The sequence below is a fragment of the Magallana gigas genome, chromosome 8 (assembly GCF_963853765.1).
Source record: "Magallana gigas chromosome 8, xbMagGiga1.1, whole genome shotgun sequence".
Lineage (NCBI taxonomy): Eukaryota > Metazoa > Mollusca > Bivalvia > Ostreida > Ostreidae > Magallana > Magallana gigas.
The window spans coordinates 29,809,683-29,836,753 of NC_088860.1; the positions used below are offsets into that span (position 1 = coordinate 29,809,683).

Consider the following 27,071-nt stretch of genomic DNA (forward strand, 5'->3'; position numbering starts at 1 on the left):
TTTAAATGGTTTTACTGTTTATTTGTATACGGTTTAGGTACATAAAAGATATTCCATTATAAAGAGTGGTTTACATTCAAGAACGCTTCTTGTATCTCGGAAATATATTAATAATAAACAAGTTTTTAAACTTTATATTAATTCTAGATGTGGGGAAGAACATCACAACATGGACATACAGGCCCAGTACAGGAGCACTGACTGTGAAGCACTAAGTAACAACAAACCCTTACACATTGCATAGAGCATCGTCCTACACACCAAACAAGCAGCCCGGTTTTTATTAGAATATTGGGTTTGACGTTTCCAGTTTTCTTCTTGTAGAAGAAATAAATCAAACATATCCTAAAGATAAATGGAGTGTATACTGCTGCTATGGAAGATTTTCTTTGCTAAACCTAAAATCCGTTTACCAGGCCCCAAGACAATGAACTGAGAAAAGATCCTGTTGTGTGTTTCTCTTTCGTGTAGATACATGTAATTAAGAAACAATAGAATTATGTGCTAATGAATATTTAATTAAATCAACAATATATTTTTTAAAATAAGTTTTAGTTCCTGCTCTTGGGGCTGGAACTTCACATAATCTTATCGAGTACAATTTAAAGAAAGAAGACCCTTCTACATCTATCCTTCTCCATATCAATAAATCTGAGTATAGTTTAAAGAGGTAAAGTGAATTTTTGGAGGGAAAGTGTATTGAACTGTTTCAAATAATTTGTGTCTGACTTTTTTTCTTTATCAAAGACATCTAGAAGCTGGACGGATAAAAAAAAGCCAAGTTACAAAAATTGCCAAAGAAAGATAACTCTAAATCAGTTGAGATAGTCAGCTGAACAGAGAAAATCCTGAAAAAAGGTTGTGTTATCCTTTCAAACAACAATTTTTACAATCAGTCTATCAGATCCACACAATGACATACTTACAGGAACACACGTGTTATCTTAGCACAAGAAAAGGTTTAATATTTAGATGGTGTAAAAGTACAAGCAACACAAGGTTGGGATATAAAGTATGTGTAAAAAAATCAAAAGGAAGAAAACCCCCAGCACAGAGTGTTCAAACTTGAAAGTGTCGCATCAAACAGTCAAACAGTCGTATATTGCTTAGCGTGAATCTATATGTGTCATGTGCATGAATAATAACAAGAATGAGTTCTAGATATTGGATGAGGGTGTGGCATTATAGGTAAAATTGGTTAACATGTACAGCTGGTTTCATAATTATTAATACAAACATCATTACTTTAAAACAAAACTTCCATTAGTTCTGTTATTGTGCAAAAAAAGTGTCATGGATACCCTATCTCATAACATTTCTAGCAATGGTTTTAATTTGATCTATTAGTTCTGATTATATCAATTTATCCTTTTATTCATGTAAAATATCTAAGAGTAAAACGTTTTAAATTAGCCATGCAATTTTTCCTCTACAAATCTGTTTTAAGGAAAAGTACAGGTGAAGATCCCATAGACAGCCTAGAACAATATTTAAACATGAAGTTGTGGTCTAAGACTGAACTGTTTTGCATTGTCAGATACTGAAAATTTTCACAAAATAGAAACAAAAGAAAAATAAACAAATGTATTATGCGTAGGTAAATAAATAGATGCAGTGAACACAATATGATATTCACCATTACTGGTGAACATTCCACGTAAAATTGAAGACAAAATACACCATATGAAGGTCTAACCTACACCACTTGAGCTAAAATCCTGATATGACCGAGAAAGAAAAGATTAATCACGAGTATTGATTTTTAAAATTTCTACATCTACCATCTAAGAATATTTTTATTCCGTCAAATTAACTAATCACACAGCAACTATTTGGATACGAGAGTATTGGGGGGGGGGGGGGGGGGGGGGGGGAGGGCTCACAGAATATCTGGGTCAAAGAACGGTTATGGAAGATCGTATTAATAGGGTAAGTTTTTTGCATTGGTGTAAACTCTGTGTGCAAAAAGAAAAAAAAAGCACTAAAAACCTTTGATGTGAGTAGATTTCTATCATTATTGATAATATTCAAATGGTTTTGGCACACCAATATGATGCCCCATATTAATCTCCTGTTCCAACACAGGATATTAGAATATTCACTGATAATGCCACCACAATCCATCTTAAATTTAGTTGATATATATTTTGTTGATATATAGTTTGATATAACAATTTGTCACAGACAATTATTGTAAATCTTAAGAACAACAAGAAAACCAAAGGACATCCCCCAAAAATTAGCCCAAAGCAATATATATATATATATATAAGTGGATAAATATGACAAGACAAAAATGACACAAATACTCATATGCAATGTCACTATCTGATTTGGGACTCCAATGTCATAACAAGAGAAACATTTCAACTGATGCCTAAAATGCACCATTAATAAAATTATACATCATCATAAAATATGGTTTTCTGTCATAAATCACATGATGGCTGAATAATTAAACATTCACTACATCAAGGACTACACATACTAGCAGATTGTGTCAACACAAGAACTGATATGGATAGGAGTGACCTCCCCTTGCTGTGGTTTTTCAATAACACAGATGAGAAGCTAACACAGATGAGGTATGGATATTGAATCAATAAAATCACTGAGGTGGTAGACGTTGGTTTTGGTCATACAGAGGTCTCCCTGAACACTCGTGTCGAGGCTCCATTCTGCTGACGTATGTGAATATATTTGGTTGTGTCCACGTGGGAGATTTTGACCTGGGTGCTTGGAATAATGACCTCTGTGGCGGTCGGCAACTGCAGAAGTTCTGGAGCAGACACTGTAGGAGCTGGTAGGAAAAAAACCACACAAAGTGTAAACATACTTATTTCTTAAATAAAATTATAATTAAAATATTTCTTTCATAATTATAAAAAAAATATTCAAAGCATAATTTTTTTTCTCTTCAATCAGAATCTGCATAAATATCAGAATCAATTTAAAGTAAAGAAGCATGCTGTGCAGGAGGAAGGGTAACTTCGAAAAACAGCAGTAGGGTATAATGTTTTGAATTTTTATGAATAAAATCAAATAAAAGTCATTATCTCTACAAAGGATAACACTGTACATGTGGCATTAAAAGACATCAGAAAACAGTTTGATATGTTTTACTAGCAGTTGTACAAAATCTATACAAAATCTACATGTACGCGTACCAGTATTAATAAAATTTTAGTATCATTAGATTGTGACAATCACACTACATTAGCTAGGTCAATTAGCTTTAGTCAACATTAATAACAAATTAGTATTTCAAAGCATAATCAGTTAAAGTTATTACACACTAATAAGCATTACAAATACTGAAAACCAATTTTTATTCAAAATAAAGAGAAGGGTTGATGTGCAATATGGCCCCAAGTAGATTAAAAGAAAAATAAATATATGAAATTTATACAACATTTGGCATGTTTTAGTTCCTTAAAGTCAATACATGTATTTTCTGGGGATTTCTTTTTTCATATTCTGAAAGATCACATGAAAGATAAATACATTAGTAAATGATTACGTGGGGAATGGTTAAACTTTTTTTTATTGCCCCACTCTCCTTTTAAATAGATGCAACAATTAAGATACAAAGTCAGGATATTGAATTTCATCAAAGCATACTAATGAATGGCGAAAAAAGTACCTCATCTTCTTAAGTACGTCCTTACTGAGCATGTGACCTCTTGCTCACAATCTAACTCGTGTTATGTGATGTGATATACATTCAATATAAGGTGTTCGACAAGCGTATGCCATATTGTACTGAAACCTAACACTATTTTTGTAAATTCATGGCATTAGAAATGGACCAGTGACAATAGTTACAGTATATCATAATATCCAGAAGTTTCATAATTCTCCCTCACCCACCCAGTCCTTTCATGTCTCTTATGTTTGTTCGAGGTAAAGAAAAAGACTTGATTGCTAGAATAACTTGTCAAATACCAGTTAATTACTGGAACAATAACGATAATATATCGTTATTAAGAATAAAAGTTGGTTGTCAGTACTGTAATGCAACTAATAATTACAATTCAAATCAGATTTATATCAATCTTCTTTTCCGTTTATCTACTGTTGATACTCATAGTTAAGGAACAATTGTCCTACAAACATCAATTCAAATCTTCAAAATGTTACTTTAAGAAATAATGAAAAAATATTTTGACTGTGAAAGCAATAGGTATTGTTAAGGAAGAATAGAAAAAGGTGCAAAAAATGAGTAACAAAAAAACAAGTATAGGAAAAAATAAAATGATATAAAAAATAGACTCACAACACCAAACATTGGTCAAGAGGAGGTTCATAACAACACACAAGAGCATGGACACAGTCTTCTGCTGCTCTCTGCTGATGATTCTACTTTGCTCTCTTTCCCTTCTCCGTTTTTCATCAACGCAGAATTTTCAGTGGGCTCATCTACCGTGCACCCATCCTGCTCCTTCTTAACATACCCATCATGCTCATGCAAACTATTGGATGTAACAACAGACAACACAACATCATCATGCTCTACTGCCTCTGTAGTCAGTAGGCCACCACCAGTTAACTGTCTGTCGGGGGTCATGTTTTGGGGGGACAGGGAGGGGCTGAGATCAGACTGGGTGGTGCTACCCGAGTCCGAGTGGACAGGGATCTTGTTTCTATTGGAGTCCTCCTCACTCTCCGTGTCATTCATGTCCTCAGAGGAGGAGCTATGATGTCTGGACCTGGGCCTAGTTCTGGGGCGGGGCCAATGCATTAATACTTTTTCCATACTAACAACTTGTTTAGCAATTTCTACAAATGAGGATCGTCGCTTAACAGGGGAGCCGTCAGTCAGGAAGTCCATGGAAGGTTTTGCAGGGGAAGATTTTAAACGAATAGAATTTTTGAATTCTGGAAGCAGTGCTTGTTCATTAGCAAATGAGGAATAATCATGAATGTTTATGTCATTAATATTTTCCACTTGAACTGGTTCCCCATTGATTGATAGAGTACCAGACAAAGTTGATTTGAGGATGGACTTGGTGGGAGTTTCTTTACCTTGACTCCGTTTGAGGTTCAAATACAAATATACTGGCTGAAAAAAATTAAAAATAAATAATATATACATATATTTGAAATATATTACAATTATTTTTCAAGTTGATATTTAAAAGCTTTGTAACAACAGGTTGATGAATCTAATCATTTGATTTTCACTGCTGTCAAGCTTCATCTTGACATACATTAAGGTATATACAAATAGCTGATAAATTCTACTTTGTCATGGACACTCAAAGACAAGACTTACTTTGTGGTCACCCATACATGTCTCTCGTCCTATTATGTCATACCTAGGTTTGTGCTTTTCATCCTAATAAGAACAAATATCATAAGTCTATAATTCATCTTATATTTTTTTAAATTGAGAAAATAGTGTTTTATATTTATTAAATTATTTTCTGTTATATCAACAAGATTTTAATGAACAGCATTAATTTTAGCCAATTTAATTATTACTGATTCATATTTAAGCAAGGAATCAAAACATTTTCAATAAATACAAACAATTATTTTTTGTTCATAAAAAAACCATGCTGGCTTACAATGACAATAATGTTTTTGGCACTTTGGGACATTAGTATTCTGTCACACCAGGAGGGACATCGAGTTTTCATGTATGACAGTCCATCATTCACATCTTCACAGAATGGGTAGCTGCAAAACACACCACAGTTTATCATTAATCAGTATTTTGTGATAGTAAGATTTAGTCTTTTTGTGTTCTTGAGGAAATACAACTCAGATCAATAATACAAAACAGACTTAGGAGGCTGAGTAATTTTCCAGAGCTTAACTTTCATTTTACCAAGTGATGTTTCTTACCTCGGAGGGAAAGAAATTTCAAATTCTGACACTTTATCTTTATATGACTGCATTTCCATATCATATCGCTGCAACTGCATGTATAAACACAGAATTGCTTTAATATAATTTTTTTGGTTTTTTTACGGAAATAAATGAAATTCAAACATGATTTTATCAAACACATGCACGGCATTTCTTATTAACCCTTCACCTCCAAATCAATTACTAAAAGTATCCTCAACCCACCCCTTCCCCGTTAAAAAATTCTAAAAATGAACAGCGGAACATACACTTTTCGCTCTTTTTAAGAAGACTTCGGAGTGTTTTTCATGGTGGTCAAATCCTTTCGTTTCCACAGTCAAAACAACCTGTAATAAAATAAAAAGAATCTATAATTTAATTCTTTTAATGACAACAGACAAAGAACTGTTGAAACTGCACATATCTACATGTAACTTTACTCTAATTCTTCAGTTTCCTATTCTATTAAGCAGAAATCATATTTACAAATCTTTTATCAAAGCAGGAATTGAAACAAAGTTTTAAAATCATAAATAAACTTTATTCGACAGTTTTTGTTGTTGTTGATAACGAGTGGTCTGATGGCAGCTTGATTCAGATATAACTACATAACTGACATTTCCTTCCCATTCCATGATAGTTTATTCCTAAAACAGTACTTCATCCATAAGTGCTTCTATTTATAGAGCGCCGGTTACTTCATGACTGCATCATACATTTGACACGTGTCTAGATAATCAGCATTTCCACCTACTCCCACCATGTGCCACACTTCTGATAGCTTCTTACATGCGCCATAAAGCTATTTCCAGCACCAACCAGTTTAATCATGACTATGTCCGACATCCTGTTCTTATTTGTGATTAAAAAATCAATGCTTGTAAAATTTTGGTAGATACTTCATCCTGACAATTACTTCTTCACAATACATATATTTATATTAAATATGACTGTTACAACCTCATTTGTTTCTAAGCTAAAATTTGATTGATAAACTGAAAGCATGTTTTCTAATTTACTCGTTTATAATTTTATTTTACTACTTAATTTTTTTCCAAACTATAAATGTTTTCAATCATTGGCAAGATGTACACAGGGTTATTTTTACCCATTGAATTTTTGCTACATTCCTGTTTCAATCAATTTTGCACTGCTTGATAAATTCACCTTAAAACAGTTGTGGTTAAAGAAATTATAACCTACAGTTTCCATTTAACCCCTTTTTTTAAATTTGTGCACTAGCTGTCAATGAGAGTAAATGAGGCAAAACTAAAATGGGAGCATTTCTACAGTACAAGGTGTTAATAGTACTTGGCAGATTTTTGTAGATCTCTTTTCACTGCCTGCACATTCATCATTTTATCTTACTTCAGTCTGTCTTGCAACTATAAACTATTAGCTTCAACATATTCATGATTGTAACCCTGTAACCGCAAGTCTTGCTTTGATTTACTCTTGCCATCAACATACTCAAGGCTCTGTCGTACCTTGCCGTTCCCTTCCTCTGTATACACTATCTTGGCCACTTGGTCTTTTTTGCCTTTTATTTGCTGTGATTTGGTTTTTGCTGTTAAATCCTGCATCAAAACAATAACAAAGTACATTTAAAAAGTGATAATCGAAACATGAATGTAATTAAAAAATCCTTCAAAAAGGCTGCAAGTTAATTCCTAAATAAATATACGTTCATTTTCAAAACAAACATTAAGATATTAGACAGATTTTGATTATATATACATACATTCTAAAATCACATAAAAGAAAATCATTTTATCCTTCAGTTTTAAAAAACATAGCTGGGGCAAAAAATTCTTACCAAAATAATATTTGCATTTAGATTAAATTTCAAGCTAAAATGTATGGAACAGTTTAAATCAGGTTAAAAAAAAAGACAGTCTCCAAGAATATAAAATTTAAAGATAACAACTCTGCAACTCTTTATTAACATTAGAAAATATCTTAATATCAAGTCAGAGAAAGGAAAGCTTTATGTAAACATTCTCTATTAAATCTTCTTATGTGGGACTTGGATAAATATTTTTCTCGACTGTGATTGATACAGCATTTCACAGCATTTCCTTTCTCCGCCCCAAGATCAATTCCTTACCTGAACAAGAAGGTTAATGTCTAGCCGGAAATTAAAATCTCCAAATATAAACATGGGAACTTTATCATACTGGTCTTGTTCGAACCTGTGTACAGACAAAAATTCTATACTGAAGTTTATGCTCACAAATTTAACAACTTCATCAGACATTAGAGAAGGTTATGTATATATAATTACAAGAAAATATTGATGATCACAAATAGCTAAACATTAAAATGCTTTAAAAGTTGCATTGGGTATTAAGTTTTCACCCCATTATCTGTGATACTGTGGTTATTACCAATTTTTGTGGACTTCTATGTTAAATTGAGCTGATCCATGTCGAAATAAAATGTTCATTGAAACACAATATCTAATAACATTGTATCAAAATGTTCATTGGGGACCAAAAATTTACATATCTTTAAAACTGTGTTTTTCTCCATATCCACAAAAATTGATGCCAACCAATATTAATGACATTATCATGAAATATTTTGTATGACAACGTCCATCAAACAGAGAGGGGACAGGGTACCATTAGTCTGATGATGGGATGTGGACTCCATTTACCTTTGTAGTGTGTGAAGGAATGCTGCCTTTCTATTGTCACTGTAGACTGAGGGACTCTGTAATGTAGAACAATGTACAGATAAAGACCACACCATACACAATATGTTATATGTTGTAAAACATGACCGTACAACACGATCTACTTAACAACACAGTATCCCTACATGGTCTTTAAGAATTTTTTCGGTTGTACAGCTTCCACATGATTTCAAATGACAGAACACCAAAACCCTCCATTCTTCACCAGCTCTCCTCCATGATCAAGTCTATTATCAACACTCATCAGATGTCGGGCATTTTTTAAAATTTCAAACAGTAACATTCTGTATACATTTTGAATGATACAAACATGTAATAAAAATTCCCATGTATTTGAGTTTTGGAAATGACTCAGAGGCTCTGTCCCATTCTCTATTCAGTCATTTTTGAACAGAGTTAGCTGATAGCAAGGGCAAGAGTTAATAGATGAGTAATATTCTATATAATAAAAAAAATTCTTTAAAAAAAATTGGCAAAAGAGCAGCATTGTTTTAATATTGAAGCAAAATATGACCATGGCTTCATTCATTGTCAAATCAAAATTGTTAATTTGTATAATAAACAATTGGTTATACTTGTATCTTTTTTACCTAACTTCTCAATGATATCCTCCTATTCTATAGAAAAGAAATAAATATAAGGGTAAAATTTTTTTCTTCTCATTGAATCAAATTGAAATGGTCAAGTAACTCACTAATAATGATGAATGAGACATATGGTTATCATCAGTTATTGCATAAGAATTGTGAACTTCATGTACAACATATCCCACTGTATCCCCTTAGGGATTGATTTTGCAGAATGTTAATAACTTTGTTCATAGGACTGCACAACACAAAAGCTCATTATAAGTTTCAGCATAACCTGACAATAAAATTTCAGGGAGCTCATGCAAGTGCTGGAGAATCCTCTCTAGAAGATCTAAAATCAATAGGTGTTGCCGTACTGTAATCCTGATCGACTCGAAAATCACCATCCCTGAAGGACAGCTACTTCATACCAAATCATTAATCAAAGCCTGTCACGTATACAATATCCCAAATGGAATGGAGATTGAGTGAGCTGGCCATTTCCACTAGCTCTGAATCTATATTTGTTTCCACATTTTTGTCTATTATCTTATGAACTTTTATTCAAATATTGTGGTATAAAGTTCTTTGCAATTCTTTGCAATTGACAAGCAATATAGGCGGATCTTGGATGAGTTAATTAAACTGTAATGGTAAAACATGTATCTGATATTCTCTGTACTGTAGCAAATAGAGTTAATTTTTGAAGGACCATGGACATTTGGAATTATGTATCTAATTTAAGCTAAAAGAGGCCCGCCTTAAATGTTGTATGTACTGATAATGGAGACAGAGAATAGAGTTAAGTAACATGTCAATTTCTATTGGCCAATGACTGAGTAGCAAATAATGAAATAAACAGGTCTCCTCCATATTTTTGTGAGACAAAAAGTATCCAAAGTCCATGCATGGTCTTGTTAAATGGTTCATACAGGATATGTACAATCTAAATTCAGATATATATGAACCATCATGCTAGGAACTTTACACCCTATGTACTTCTACCCCCCCCCCCCCCCCCCCCCTTCATAAAAACCCCCAAAAAACTTTATCATTGTTGTATTGAACAAATCTATACATGCATGATGAGTGATTTAAATTTTATGGAATTATAATGGACCCTTTATTTGATATCATCAGCAATGAGTGCAAATAACACTTGAATCTCAAATAAACACCCTCAAAATAGGTTTGTATTAAGAGGTATAAAATAAGAACATGTCTGATTAGTTTAATTATGAAAGCTTTTTATGTAAATTTTCCATCTCAAATAAGGATTTAGGAAAAAAAATCTTTTAAATTTCACCTTTCATATTAAGTAATTTTAAATTTCCCAACCAAACTTCTCATTTCACATCAATAGCCGAGCCTGCATTAAATCAAAGGTAAATGTTTTCATTTCAGGAACTCTAACCTAAATGTTTACATACAGACTTGATGATTTTATCTTTCAATGGAATCAACATTTCTATGAACACTGGCCTGGGCCAGAGACACAGGGTAACCCACAAACAACGGGTACCTTTTGTAAAGTTAAATCTACATGCATACAGTGCAAATCCCACCAAAAATAGACACTGAATATTCACTGATACATTACAGCTGTGCTTAGCATGGTACATTTAACAATCATTTTAGAAACAGCTTCCATCATTTGGGTGTCACGATCCGTGATACAGTCAATGAATCACAAAAGCCTGAACGTTCACAGCTCTTATCAATTTCAAAGCCCATTTACATTTTACCTGCTATATAGATATTAAACATAAATAGGGGTAATTTTCTTTCACTTTATGGAACAAGATGTGTTAGACTTCAGTTGATGTGTATAATAACTAAGAAAGGCCAGAACATCTACTATAATATACACTGTAAAAGGCAATTCATTGCTGACCATTGGTAGCCAATCACAGCCAGCCCCCTTCCCTACCTAAGACAGCGATACTCACTCTCTGCATGGCTACTATGTTGGAGGCGTCATGGAACAGATGAATGTTGACCAGGTCATATAGACTGTAAAAACATAAATATGAATATCTACTACTAGTATCTGTTTCAACATTAAGTATATACCGTACATAGAACACCATATTTAAAATAATAGATACCTGCAAGTATCTAACAATTTAAATCTTTTCTAAAAATTTTCATAAGCTGTTATGCTCTTGCGGCAAATTAAAAATGTAGATTAAGGGCAACCAATCCACTTGAAACAAAAATTCATAGAACATTTAGAATTTTTGAAACTTTTGAGACCATTATGAATCTGCTGGTGCATCTTTTGAAATTATTAAAGTTAGTTCAGAGTAAATTTATTGAAACATTTCATGGAGAACTTTATTGATGTACATGACCATATAAATGTCTCAAATTACCCTCTCAAACCCCTTCATTCAACATTAAAAAAATGTTTCTGCACTCAACATGTACCATATAAATGTGCATTCCATTACAGAGAGAACAACATCTTTCTGTAGACTTGAAAAAGTTGATCAGGTGTGATACTCTTATCAGAGGATTTAATGTCACCTTATGAACTTGGGGAGTATAGATGGTACGAGAGAGTTATTTTTGGAAAACATCTACAGCCAACAGAGGCAGTGTTGATTGATTTCAACTTGGTAGAATGCTGATACAGATTATCTATCAATAAATACAGCATCATTCCTCTATAGCCAATGCTCACACAAAATTTATCTAAAAATGCAGATTCATTTCTTATCTCTTAATTAGCACTGACAGCTTCAGGTTAATGCAATTAATTTTCTTGATTGGGTGATTAAAATGTTTAACATATGTCTTTCTGCAAAATAATTGAGAAAAAGAGTAAATAGTGGAGACAGAAGTGAGTTGTATTACCACAATCAATCAATGATTTACCAGTTTTTAACATTCCATCTCGTTCTGATGAAGCCTTTCCTTGACCATTTGAACTGCAAGAGAAGAAACACTGCAATGACACAGATTGCCTCTCCAATTCTCGTTGTTTAACTGACATATTAAGGGGTTTCATATTAAACAGACACATAACAGAATCCATACCCCCAACCCTCTCTCTGTTACTCTAATGAATATTCTCTATGGATGTTCTTTGTGCTGCAACATGCCCTTTTTTGAATGACTTTATAGCATGTATTTATGCTATGCAACTATAAAAAATATATAAAACATTGAGTCTATGAAACATATTACTGTTAAGCTTTTATTTCATGTTTATAGGAGCTAGAGCAGGGTATAAAAAGTGTTTTATTTGAAAAAATTCAAAAATGAATTTTAACTAAATTTTATCTTGCTATGATTGTAAATACCCTTCATGATTGCTTTTTGAATGCTAAACCAGGCCATATGCATTCAAAACTTTTTTATTGTAATCGTGTTTGCCAATGTTGAAATCCTAGACTAGGATAATACTAGATACTCTGTTCAGATTTCACACTAACACTTCAAATCTCATGCAATCATCTAATGACTTTATCATCATGAAATAATAATCAGATAGCTCTTTCATTATTTAGTTTTGGCAATACGGAAACATGCATTACAAATAAAATATCAAATAAAAATTCTAATCTTTTTCTCCAATAAAACCTCTATTGTACATCTTACATAGGAGAGAACCTTATAAAGACCGATTCGTGAAGCCTCCAAATCAATAAACTGTTGAGGAATATTGCATAAGAACACAATTTAATACACACCTCCGGAAAAAAGTCTTGCGGAAATTTTGCCTTTTCCTTGATCTGAACATTCTCGATGTTTCCAGATAACACCTGTAAAAAAGATTGAATATAGGAGACAAATCCACAACAAGTCACCTGGAAATGCACAGACCCACAGAAAGGAATGGCAGCTATGTGACATTTTCTTTCTGAAAACACCAACCATATTTTAATTGATGATTATGTATGATCCTGTAATATATACATTGGTAGCAAGCATACAGATCAACCATTTTACTATCCATCCCTCTATACAAGTAGCAGCTACTTTCCTCCATAAAGCCACACTTGATTTACACCCATAACTATGATAACTATATTATATTAACAAAAGACAAGAAAACAAGTCATCATTGCATGGACACTTAAGTTTAACACTGCATGAATTAGAGACAATGATGCAAACTGCCTAGATGACCATGTCTAACTACTCATACAATTATTTCTTCCAATTCCTTTTTTTTTTTTATCCCCATAGGTGTTACATATAGTACACATAATCTCATTTCCGGTTACGTGAAGCTACTGTATGTACAACAAACCATGCAGACTTTTAAAAGGACTTGAAGAAAACTCCAACGCAGTTAAAATAAACATTGAGAGCACATCATACATTTCTTAATTTACTTATATAAAATCTATGATAAATATATATGTATGAATCTGTATTTCCGACAACCTGCCTTATATGACCTTCACTAGTCATTATGTTCACATGTACAATGGCTTAATCATTCTACATACCAGTAATAATATTTTCAACAACTCATTACTGTAGAATGTATTTACCTCTCTTCCTTCCACAGTAATAAACTTGCATTCTGGAAAAAAAATAAACAACTTCTATTATGTTTCACTAAAATCAATACATCTTCTTACGGATTATGTGCTGTATTTTTCCAAATTTTTGCTGCATAACATACAACCGACTTTTAAATAATTCTGCATAAAACTTCCAATAAAACCTTTTTAATAAATGAGATTTAATAAGAATAAAATATATAATGTTCAGCGAGGAAAACAATTATGTAATTTTACTGGCATTTGGAGCCTATAAATAGCTTTTTAATGTCCACAAAAAATTAGCAACAGAAATAATACCATATGTTAATTTTCTCAGTCAACTTTATAATAAAAAACTCCTACATGAATTTTAAAACATTAAATTTTACACTAGTGTTTGTGAACTGTACCTGGTACATAATAGGATGCCAATTAAATATTGCAGCAATAGGTTTCAACTTTTTAACTTTACCAGTATTTTTACACTGGAAATTTTGTTAATATATGACATTGTATTTGTGTATTAACCAAAGTCAAATACTAATTTCAGACATTATAATCATAAAACAAGTAAATTTATTGTCCCCAACACACATCCCTACCCACAAAATAGTCACTGGTTCTGTATTAGTATTAGATTTTTTATAACTTTTTTCAGTATTACAGTGTGGTCTGATTTAGGCTGGCTAGGTTTAAATGATACCTTCACACTGTCACGATTTGCAGTGCAATTGAAATGATATATTTAACTAAAATAATCGAATCAATTCTCACCCAATCTTTGGGTATGTTGTAGAAATTTGTTGACTCTCAAATTTTTTTTCTTACCGGGGTATTAACAAGATTAATTTACAATTTTAATCATTCATTATCACCATATTAGATCTCTGCATCAATACCAAGTGCAGCATGTCAAATTTATTGTGCTGAAATATGTCTATCCTGACCCTAATGTATCAAGGCTCAACAAATCCCATAGGGTCATATCAACTCGCATCACCTTGTACCGGAGCCTAAAACTCCAGTGCAGTTCCAAGATCAGTTATCATTTGTCAATTGTGGTGTTTGGGACAAATTGCAGGACAGTGGGAAGTTCCCACTGGGAACCTAGCATAATACAAGGCATTAGCTTCTGTATTATTTTTGACATTTTTATAATGGTCTCTTTTGAACTATTTAGTTGCAAATTTACTCTCAACCATTCTCATTATGCTGTTAGTGTCCATCAAAAGTAAAGTTCATGATTTCCATTTACTATAATTAAGCCAAAATATGGCTGTAGAATTCCAAGAAATTTAATTTGTGCAACATTTAATAAAAATACATTAACTTAAAAAAGTTCATTCTATATGGATTAATTAACATATTTAAAAAGGGGGGTGATTAATGAGTTTTTTTGACATCTGATTCTCTCTCTGTAACTCCCACGCCTGTTAAGTGATAATATTTCCCTAAACCATGATATATTAACAGCATATCTTATGGTTCTCTGTCAAATATAAAGACAAGTTGATATTTAACTGATATTTGTATTATAACTTCACGCTTTATAGATATCATTTTACTGTAAGTTGTTGATGTAACTTAACCCTAAACAGTTAACCAAAGACCTCTGTAGATATGCTAATTCTTACAAAAAGTTGAATTCACTGATCTTGAACAACATAAAGAAATAGCTAATTAAGACAAAAAGACCTATTCTTTTGAAGAAAAAAAAGCCTTGCTGTATTAAAAATTGAAAGGGGGGTGGGGGGGGAGAGGGATGAAGGAGCTTATTTTTAAAAAACTTATTAACTTTTAATTTTCAGGGGGGGGGGGGGGTGTAATACACCCTTTAGGTCTCTGGTACAGGGTTTCAGTAAAGCATTTACTCAGCACTCACTCCATATTTCCTGTGAAAGAAATAACTGCAAACCTGAAGCCATGGAGTAAATTAAGCACCACAGTCCATTTTAGTCCTGGGGTATGCATTGTGAGTTTCTAAACTGGCTTTGAACTATAAATTTGAAACTTTTCACAAGCAATCAATTAGATCACAAGTATCTTCAAATGAAGTTAAAATATGATTTAAAAAATACATATATAACCTATATTCACATTAACTGCATTGGCAAAGATATAAAACAAAAGGTTATTGTTGATATGTTTTAACTTTTGATCAACAGCAAGTAAAACTATCGAGATATGTTGATAGAACATAAGGCCCACCTAATGGTACATTTGTATTACAACATCAATATAAAAAATCTTTGCATAGATGCCGAATACAAGTATGATAACAGAAGAAATAATTTTCAAGATCTATTCTTACCTTCCTAGAAAGAGAAGTTTGATGAAAATGCCTTAAAGTTTTTTGATACTACTGTACATATATATGTAAAAAAAAAAGAACTTCTAGTGAAGTCAAGGTCATAGTGGGGCCATTCAAGGTGAAAAAAAATAATTACATTGTTGCATTGCTCTCACAAAATATATTTATCAAAGTATGAAGTTTCAGATATGTCTTTATAACATATTTTTTAAAATGGACTTCGACGCAAAATAAAGAAAAGTCATGGTCATAAGAAAGGTCATAATCACTTCCTTTAAAACATTTTTTTATGGGAGAAGCACTTACAAACATCTACATAGAACGCAAGGAGAGAACTTGTTTTATTCCCAATGCACAGCCAACAAAATTAAAGGGTTGTTTTTGGCTTTGTTTTTTATGAAGCTGTTTGACTGTGTTGCGAAATCAATACGTTGCTGCCAATCTTTGGACTTTTTCTCTGATTCTACAGATACTCACCCACAAAATCCCAAATTGACACATCTTCTAGGCTCTCATGGATGAAGTACAGGTTTCCTAGTGCCTGCAAAACACAACCATTAACTCCCTCAATGAGCAAGCTATTGTTATTCAATCTGTAACTGTTCATAACTGCAATACATTGTTCTGTGATTTCTAACCAGAGCCTATTCATGTAAACACTAAATTCTGAGATGATTCCAACAGTTCTGAATTACTTTTACTGTCTGAACATGTGTACTGGCAGTTTAAAATAACATCAAAGAAAAGAATACATGTGCAAATTGCTGGCTGAAGCAGTACGCTTTTTTACCTTTGTCTAAAGACAACTGAATCAGTCTAGGAACACAAAATGCATATATTCATCCTGGTAATACATGCCAATATGATAAAAACACTTAATATGTGTTTGTAATGCTTTAAAACATGTACAGTAGTACATCATTGCCTCTTTAACAAATCTGACGATGAATTTCATATTCAGACCCAGAGTAGGCGCTGGTCATGTTGTACAATATCTTTTTGTTTAAAAAGCGCTTTCTTATAAACCTTAAACTAGATAAATTTGAGTGTCAGTCATCTTTAAGGACCTTCCTTTATTAAGGACAGTAATATAAATGGGATTTGTATGAGAAGGACTGTGAGGTGTTTCTGGAGGGGATTATTTTGAACTCAGAAAAGTTCCAGTTCAAGGTCACTCCTCTCTCTTACTTTAATGTGAGCATTCTTTGGTTGAGCTAAATGATGAGACCTATAGAAACAGAAAATATGATCTGGACAAACATTTTCCACATAGACCTGGTATGACCCTTACCTCTGACCTTAAAACCTAAAACAGGTTTTATGCTCAATCTTCACCTACAGGTACTTTGTGGGTGAAGTAAGAGCAAGACAGGGCCAATAGGACAGAAAATATGCTCTGGAGAAGGATTTCAAATAGAAATGTTTTCTGACCTTTACCTAGTAAGATCTAGAAAAGTCACTGAACATCCAATACCCTGTATCCAAAAGCAATCTGTAGGTAAATTTATAAGTCAAGAGAAGAGAAATCTAATTTAGACAATTAAGTGACTGTAGAAAAAAATCAGCATTGCATGGGCATTCACTGAATATATGAACATGGACTTATTGGGTAAAATACCTAATATCCGACTACAAATTGTTTGACAGAGTCAGTTATGAATATGTATGAACTGTGTAAATTTAAACAACTTCTAAAGAATCTCAGATGATCACCATGTCTAAGAGAGAGCAAGGACTGGATTTTCTTATGAAAGGCAGCTTACTGTGAATTTGTCGGCTGCAGTGTAGTCTTCATCCAGAAACACTCTAGCTCTGTCATACTTTTGAAGTTCCTCACAACCAAGCATGGCCCTGAAAAACAGAACACAGTAATCAACGACAGTCATCACAGTCATCATCATCATCAGCCAAATCAAAAGTGTAAAGGCTATCCTCACACTTCCTGACCCCATGACCAAGAAATACATAATGAATTAATCTGAAAAGCCTGACTTTGAAATACAATATTTATCATATTTTTTTTATATGTCTGACGGAATGTTGCTGTTGATGACAGACAAGGACTTCCATTCCACGATGATTACAATATACCAATATGGAGTTTATTCACAGGTAAACCTATGATAACAGTCCCTTGAGATATCAGAGACTCGTGTTTTCTTGATTCCTTGTTGTATACATCCATCTCTGTTACTGTCTACATTTATTCATGACACACAATAAAAAACCACCACAAGTTTGCAATAGAAAGGGTAAGTTTATTCCGTAGTTCAGCAGGTGTGTACAGAAGAACATATCAGTATGTATACATGTGTAATTTCGACTTCAGTATACATAATACATGTACGTAAGAATATATTTTTGATATTGTTTAGAAATATTAAATTGTCAACCATTTACAATGAATCACAATGCCTATATGAACAGTAGTTATTCATAATTATATATGCATGGACATCCTGGATATTAGATACTTTACAAACCTGACCACATTTGTTGTATTATTTAAAATACACACACATGCGACTATTCATTATGTCCTGATGAATGTCGTGTTGAAATAATGCATCCATGGCTTTAGTACATGTACCCGTTATATGTACATTAAAAATCCTTGTTGTGTATACATTAAAGGCTTGCATTTTTTTCATACATGTATTTATGATACTTCAGTCAGAAATAGTCACTGTAAAACTAGTGATATGTTAAAGAGTGCATGTTCTGTATGTCAATTTCTCTGTGCAAAGTAGTTTATGTACCAGGTCTACTAATTTCTACCAGATGTAAATGTGATATGCATTGTTCACAGTTTAAGAATATAGCATAGTGTTCTCTTAAGCTCCTCTGACAGCAGCACCTTAGCATTGTGTATAATGAGTCCAAAATGATAATTAGAAAATAGTTGAGTTAGATATGACTTTTCTATCCACATTATATATAGTACTGGCTGCATGCCCATGTCAATACAAGCCACTTTGATTGGTACAATCAAAATACTGTCCATTAAAAGTAATGCAAGTTTTCAAAGGCAAATGAAAAGATGTAGAATATTTGATGACTGTATATAACTTCTCTCCTACTCACCAACATTCAATCAGTTTAACTGGCAATACCTATAGTTATGTGTAAGTCTGCAGAGCAGTATATTTTATAATAATTATAGAAATGCAAATTCAAGGAAACACGAAAGAGCCAACAACCTACAACAGACACCGTTAATGAACCAGAAGCACTTCATATCTGACATTTCAAGAGCCTTTAAAAGTCACTTAATAGACAGAGAATGGAACCGATCTAGCAGTGAGTAGTAAAGCGGTAGTAAATTTCTGATTTGTTTTTTCTTTGCTGAGATAGGCTCTAGAAGGTCTGGAGATTCACTTCTTCCTGCTGAATGCAGAACTAAATCTCTAATCCGTCATGAAATGTCTATTTCTAGCTTTTCCAGACAGCCAAGACCTGAAGGATCAAAACATTTTTGATGCATCAAACAGCTCAGGCTAACAACTAAATCAAGTGCATAAAGTGTTCTATAATCTAGGCTTGTTATATTTATTTTTCTAATGAAAAACTGCATGATGCACCTGAAGGAAAAAAATCAAATTCAAAAGGCCCGATAGTAATTCAAAACATTTCACGTTTGCTTCACAAAGAGTCAATTCAAAACTTTTATGTAACCTGTTATTCAAACAGTGGAAGAAAAAAGTCTACATTAATTCTAGAAAATGTTGGGCTTCTGTTGACAAGACTTAAATGATATCTTGAGTAAATAAGACGGTAAAGAAAGTAAATTTTTAAAATACCAAATTAGGTTTTGCTGGTATTGCATTTACATATGCGTGGGAGGTTAGTAACAGCATAATGAACCATCAGGATAAAAATTAGTTGATTTGATAAAATGAGACAGCTTTCCAAACCCTGGTTGATTTAGAAATTCAAATGATTTTTTTATGAAGTTTATCAAAGTGATGAGCCATAAGGCAATCTCAGCATATAATAATACACACTCTGAACAGCTGGATTGATCATGATTGGATCAGTTATTCCACCATATCTAGCATGCTAAACACCCCTCACTCTATATCAAATTGTACCCTTTAGACATGCCATTCATTTCATATGCAGAAACACAATGAACATGGAGATAATATGAATATTCCTCCACAAACAATGTCATTTTAATATGTGATATCAAACAGTTGGACATTTTATATAAAAAAAAAAAATTGAGTTTGAAATTACTTCTGAACCAAAATTCTAAGACTCTCAAACTAGAATTCCTAAAATTCTGCAGTGAACTAAATCAATCTCGGTATCAAATTGTCTGCTCCAAGTGTCCTTCCATGTGATGACCATACCAAAGTCTTACACAGGCTAGTAAATCTGAGGCGTCATATATAGCACTCCCTAGCTGGCATCTAGCTGCAATCTGTACCACCTATCAGGTCAAACATTAACAGGTGATGCTACATAATTTACTCTGGGCACTGTTGAGGGGAGATAGTTTGATAAAGGCCTGGGTCAGTACAGGCATCAGTCATCTGTGTACAGGTAGACAGATAAGACTGTAAGTACTAGGATTACATGATTGTGTCCTAATTACATGTGTTACATACTCAGATAATCAGATGATAGCATGCAGTACTGTGCATTCCACATCCTAATGAGAATGATTATCCTTCATGTTAATTTGTATGGTTTTGACATTATCATTCATATATAAACAGTACACAAAAACTGATGCAGCTGAAAATAACTGAACAATTAATAATTCTATAAATATATCATGGCAATCTATGCATAATTTACACATGGGCTTATTTTTTATTTCTTAAGCATTCGGAAATTAGCCCAAAAGGAAATTGTGTAAGCTTGCAACAAGGCATTCAGTACAATTAAATATTGCATCACCCAGTTAGACAGAAATTGGAAATTTTCTTCCATCTCAATACTAACATTAATTTCCAAAGCTTACAACTTAGTCCATGAATCACCATTGTTTGTTGATTTCATGCCAATTTCCTTCGATTTGCTTTTATTTGAACTTAAATGAATTGAAATTAAAATGCTTTGAAAAAAGCATGGAATAACATTCATGTACTTCAGTGATCAATCAATTAATCACATGTACGTTATAGCAGGAACACACTGACTGCATTCATGGATGACAATAGGAGGAAACATGTTCACACCTTCAACAATTATAATTGTGTGCATGAATTGTGTACATGCATTCAAGTTGTTTGTAAACATGATAACATGGGCATCTAAAGGTTAACCAGATGTCATGCAGTCCCGTGCTTAACTTAACACGTAGCTTACAAGCTTAATCTATACAGTATGTGAAATATAGATCTATATGCATTGTACATATGCATAAAAATCCAACAAGTTGCTTATTAACCATGTTAACGTAAATTTACTTGTTGATACAGTCTATGGTACAAATTACTATTAATTTCCATAAATGTGTAAGGACGGTCTAATGTTGCAATCTACTACAAATGCATTTTTACATTTTTTTTATCTTCTGAACTTTTTAACAGTTTGTTGTCCGTTTCAAAATATTTCCATTACCTTTAAAAAAAGTCAGAAGTATAGTACAGTTGAACTTCAATATCTCGAACACTGATATCTCGAATACGATGGATATGTCGGAATGATTTGAAAGTCCCAACCATTTATTTTTTAAATATTTTACCCTTGATATCTCAGTAACTCATATATTTCAGTTTTTACAAAGTCCCATCTAGTTCGAGATAACAAAGTTTGACTGTATTATGTTTTGGTTCATATGGTTGGTTCATATTACATATCAATATGATATAAGTCAGGTCTCATGTGTGCTATACAATACATGGCATGTTTTTCTATATCTCGGGGAGTGGGAAATGCTACTAAGCCTGAGTAAATCTTGGTGACAGAATGGAGATCTTCCACTACCAGAACATGACACAAAACTTACTTGACAAACTGGTTGACATGCTGCATAGAGGCCTCATAGTTTTTGCCGCCCACCTCCTGGCAATGCAGGGCCACAAACTCTGGTTCATAATACGAAACACACTGCAACACAGAAAGCCAGGGTCAGTTTTACTACATGTAATAAACTAACACTACTAAACAACTGGTCTAGAGCTAATAGTAGATAAGTATTTTTTACTTAAATTTTACTGGGAAAAAATATGAAAACAGCCATGGTCATGACCTAGGTAAGCGCTTATAGGGATTAGGGGCACTAAATATGGAAAAGATGCATAGTATAGATCTATATATCTAATGCAATAAGCTAAACGCCATGACATTTTCAAGCGACATTATGCATTGCTGGCATATAATTTGACTACATATTTACTGACATTCCTGGGTTGTATTGGCGATTAGTTGCTAGAGTTGAGAGGAATTTATCTCATGTAACATTGATTAACATTACAAATAACCTAAAAAAGTACTATGAAATTAATTCAACTGTAAATCCTTATCTACCACAATGCATGGGTATGAAATTGAAATCAAATTTTAATGGTGTACAATTTACAAAACCAATTAACAAGTAAGTCTCTGTTGATCACTCTCTCAACTGAATCTCAGTGGTGTCAAATAAAATAAATGCTATTTAAAATGTTTCCCTGTTGTCCCCCCCCCCCCCCAAAAAAATAAAAAAAAATAAAATAAAAAAATCCCAAAATCCACAGCTCACTAATAAATACTTACTTTTAAGAATTCTTTTAGCCATAACTTCAACATATGCTCTGGCTGAAAAAAAATAAAAATAAAATTGAAATTATAGTTCAATCTAAGAAATTAAATAGGGTCTATAATGATTATGTAATTCAACTACGTACATTTATTTAGGTTTTTATTATACATTGTTCTTTAAGAGCTTCCAGCCACACACCATAGCAAAAACACTCCCTCGGTTTTCGCTAAGTTGCATTCCTGGAAATTCTAGTTTGAATTAGATTGTTGATTACACAAATTACACCTTTTTCTGCCCTCAATAATATCTTTTGTCTATGTTTGAAAATAGAAATAGGGAAGTAAAGAAGTTATTCAGATTATGAAATACTAGTACATGTATTCACAAGATTCATGACTGACATTTGATTTAAAAAAAAACGTAAGAATTCACGACTGCAGAGATGGATACCTCCATCAGTCGTTATCCATCACCATATAATTAACCAAGCCGCAGTACTAACGACAGAGAGGTTTTTGCATTTTCTTAGTCAGGTGCATACTTTGGAATCAATAAAATTCATAGGGGCCATTTTCGTTGATTGCTTAAAATTGACAGGTTTGTGTATTATCTTATACATACAAGAGGATATGTACTTTATTACCCTAATTTATTAATTCGTGGAGGATGAATTCGTGGATGAGAAGTACCGGCCAACAAATTCCACGAAAATTGAGCCACCATGAAATTTAATGAGTCCACAGTATGCATTATTATAAGAAGGTCAAAATTAAAATTATATCAGTATTCATCTTCAAATAAAAGTTTTCAGGCATGTCTGATTTTCCTTTTTGACTTGTATAAAAGCACATGCTCTGATAACCATATAGAAGTCCTAAACTTGATTGTACCAAGTAATTATATGGGGTTGAAAACATAATAGCTAGGTAATACTGTTGCATTTTATGTTCCAAAGTAGTTTATGTATTTTTTATTCCAACTTGGGGGTTCTTGTGACCATTGGACATTAAAGTATATGTTTTTACACTAAAGATTTTGCATGCAACGTTCAAGTTTGGCAATAGAGGGGGGCTGACCTTCGTGAAAAGAATTACCGGTACTATTTTAATGAATGTATTATAAGCAATATAGATTATTCAATTTAAACTTGCTTTAGTCAATCATGCAATTATCATGATTTTATAATTAAATGCACACATTAATGGAAATTATTGTGGAACTTCTATCCTATACTTAGGCTATGAGAACATATACAAATGTTCCTTATATTTTGGACTACAATGTGCATTAAATCCCCTCCACCCCAACACACATACATGTACACCTATACAATGTATTCACACTAAATGACAGTGACCAGGGGCTCGTAACTTAAAGGGTACTTAAGTCTAAGACAGTGCTTAAGAAGGACTTATGTACATTCTAAGACTTAAGTCTGTAACTAGAAGAGTGCTTAGCTAAGACAATTTACCCAAAACTTAGGCGGCCGGTAGAGGTGACTTACATGTAAGTATGTCTTAAGTATTGTTTTCACACATTTAGAAGTTTTATTGTTAATTATTTCAATTCAGTATATTATTACAGAGTATTAATCACATTATGATATTATCTAGATATTCACCAATACAAATTTTTTGATTTGATTGATATAAATATTAATAGTGGTCGTAATGATCTGTAACATTTTCCATAAACCGGTAGTATATGCAAGTGGACTGCTGAATAGGTTGTAAACACGTAATGGTCAGTTTACAAGAAGTAACTGCATATATTAACTCGCGAAACTTGAAATTAAAAAAGGACGTTCGAAGACAGAAAAATCCTTAGCGATTTTAAAGACAATGATTGCCATATTTTAATATATCGACTTAATGAAGAAATTATACCCAAAATATGTGAATTGCTTCATTAGTGAAGTAAGAGGTAGAACAAAAGAAATCCACTATATAATTATATCAAGTTCATGCGGCAGCGCAATATTATGCCACAGGTAGTCTTCGAGAACGACTAAAATATTGAATATTCGTCAAAATAAACAAGCAACAACAATAGACTGAATATATTGTCCGAGATCCATTGCTTTGAGCTTTTTAAAAATTTTAGGCACATATGTATATATACTCATGCCACCTTGAATATTGTGTCTGTACATTTTCATCTACCCCATCAAAAATCAAAGATGTCATGCATGTGTATCTATAAAAACCAATACATCCAAATTCGACAAAAGAAATGAAAAATATGTTAACTTTTTACTTTTTACCAGAAACATAACTTAACTAAGACATTGCTAAGTTTGCTTTATGTTACGGTATAAGACATATTTAAGCATAACTTATGTAGGTCCTAAGATTCCGCCTAATTCCTACTAATGACCCTACTTGTTACGAGCCCCAGGTGCACAAACTGCATGTCTGCAACAAGTTTAAGTCAATCATTCAATGTAATGTTATCGTATGTGCAAGAATTAAAAATATCAGGGCTACACATAAGACAATTGAAAAAGTAACACAGAGTTAATTAAGTCATTTGTAGTATCGTGTGTATATGTGTAGTCTGGCTGTATGGAGTACTCACGTCCTCAAATATAGATCCCACATTAGCGCTAACAAGTAGCACTTTCGTGTAACTCCCCTCCATCTCACGCTAAACAGATCAACTGCTATACTCTAACATTTGCATTGCATAATAGTTGAGATAAATTCCACATACAATCACAATATATCCATGTTTTCAAGATCTATCCCATATTTTTATCAAAACCTCTTACGCTCCGCCTTTGCATGCCAGCAAATAATATTGACGTCACTTCCGAATATCCCGTTCGCGCCATCTGTCAGGAAATTAACTCTTTATTTTCAAGGGTAGTAACGCGTACAGTTGCATATTTGTTGTATGACTACCTTCACACTCGCAGGAACATATTCTCTCTGTTCTTCTTTATTTGTTTATCTAATATCTATTCTATAACATCTTTTCTTCTATATTTAAATTGATAATTTTTTTTTTTACCAAGGCTTTTATTTCACCAGTTCATGCAGCTATTGATATTTGAATGCCAAATATGCAGGTCTGTGAGTTTATTTTCAGAATGAACAAATTGAATTATACGTCAAGTATACATTATTTTTAGTGCCATACATAAGTGCATATCAAGTAAAAGGAATTTCTCGTCATCTTGTAATGAAATATCAAAATTAAATGTGCGTTGGACACTGAATCAAATATTCTCCATTCATGAATGAAGGTTCATGATTCTCGAGCTACATCTAAAACACGCACTAAAATTTGACTCTAAACATTTTTAAACTTCACGAATTATATTTTTTTCTTTATCAAACTAATCAGAAACATAAATAACATGTTATTTATGTCTCTGAACTAATGAACTAGGCCTATACACACTAGCATCCATTCAGTATAATGCGATTTATGTCTCTGAACTAATGAACTAGGCCTATACACAATAGCATCCATTCAGTATAATGCGATACATCATTATACGGCGATGATCGACATGCACTAATATATTCCGTTATAATTTCAATTCAATAATTGAAGCGATACCTGATCTATATGTACATGTACAGATAAAAATCCTTCTTCTGTTAGTAAACAGAAAGCGTTCGTTACAACTCATTTTTTGTGTTTTTTGAAATACAGTTACTCATTCAGAGAAAGCATACACGAGTTATCTTTCTTCACAACAGTGATAGTGTTTTCAACAAAGATCTTGTGTGATTCAATATCATTTCCTAATGTTATGTAAGATACACAATCCTTCAAATATATATATGTATATAATGTATATTGAACTTATTTAAGGATTACAAATCGATGGAAAATTCGGATAGACACACCGTGAAATCCATTGAAGGTTTTATGACATTTATCTTCATTTATTTGCTTACAATAAATCTGTACTGAAAATCATTGAAACCCACTAACCTACGCCACTAGCTTTGCAAAATTGTAAATTGGCGACTCGATCTGCACGTGAATTTTAAATTCGACGTCTGTTGGCGTTTGAAAGTCAGCGGCAAGTAAAGCGTCAACATCTGTAGTAAATTTTGAGGTAGGCCTACATGTAATGAAATTAATGTTTTTACAGACTGGCTGAGTTTTTAAAAAAAATCTGGTTAATCACAGATCAGTCCAAAATTGAATACGTTCGTGCCGTAAATTTCAAGTTTTGTTTATGTTTGAAAACAGATGCACACTTGTAAAAGTAGGTGTTTGTGTCATTGATCGGTTGAAGTTCAATAACATGCAGTTTATATAATATTTATTGTCAGTATCTGTTGTGAATTCTTTGGAATAAGCTACAACAAAATAAATACTGCCTGAACTTACGTCGATGTAAGTTCAGGCAGTATTAATTATTGAATTTATCGGTGAAGCATAACGCTGAAAAATAAAATGGGGAACATGTTTAAATAGT

At 32.8% G+C, this 27,071-nt stretch overlaps 1 protein-coding gene and 1 long non-coding RNA gene across 3 annotated transcripts; one reads left to right on the forward strand and one right to left on the reverse strand.

Annotated features, from left to right (window-relative positions):
* Positions 1-25,447, reverse strand: LOC105335996 (inositol polyphosphate-5-phosphatase A). Of its 2 annotated transcripts, none has more exons than XM_011440151.4 (18): positions 25,208-25,446; positions 22,645-22,686; positions 21,896-21,996; positions 17,697-17,784; positions 16,411-16,474; positions 13,629-13,660; positions 12,819-12,890; positions 12,001-12,053; positions 11,070-11,133; positions 8,513-8,568; positions 7,961-8,045; positions 7,341-7,430; positions 6,123-6,200; positions 5,851-5,924; positions 5,571-5,682; positions 5,276-5,338; positions 5,026-5,062; positions 1-2,800 (listed from the first exon to the last, which is right to left on the reverse strand). In XM_011440151.4, exons 1-18 carry the CDS (start codon positions 25,268-25,270, stop codon positions 2,637-2,639), a joined length of 1,338 nt encoding a protein of 445 aa, XP_011438453.2. In that variant the 5' UTR covers positions 25,271-25,446; the 3' UTR covers positions 1-2,636. The 2 variants fall into 2 exon arrangements, with proteins under 2 accessions (XP_011438453.2, XP_034329945.2); XM_034474054.2 differs by having other exon boundaries at positions 2,660-2,800; positions 4,277-5,062; positions 25,208-25,447.
* LOC136270500 (uncharacterized) lies at positions 17,915-19,468 on the forward strand. Its single transcript, XR_010708250.1, has 3 exons — positions 17,915-18,045; positions 19,097-19,233; positions 19,370-19,468. It is a non-coding gene; the product is annotated as an uncharacterized lncRNA (long non-coding RNA).
* Positions 25,448-27,071: the final 1,624 nt, after the last annotated feature.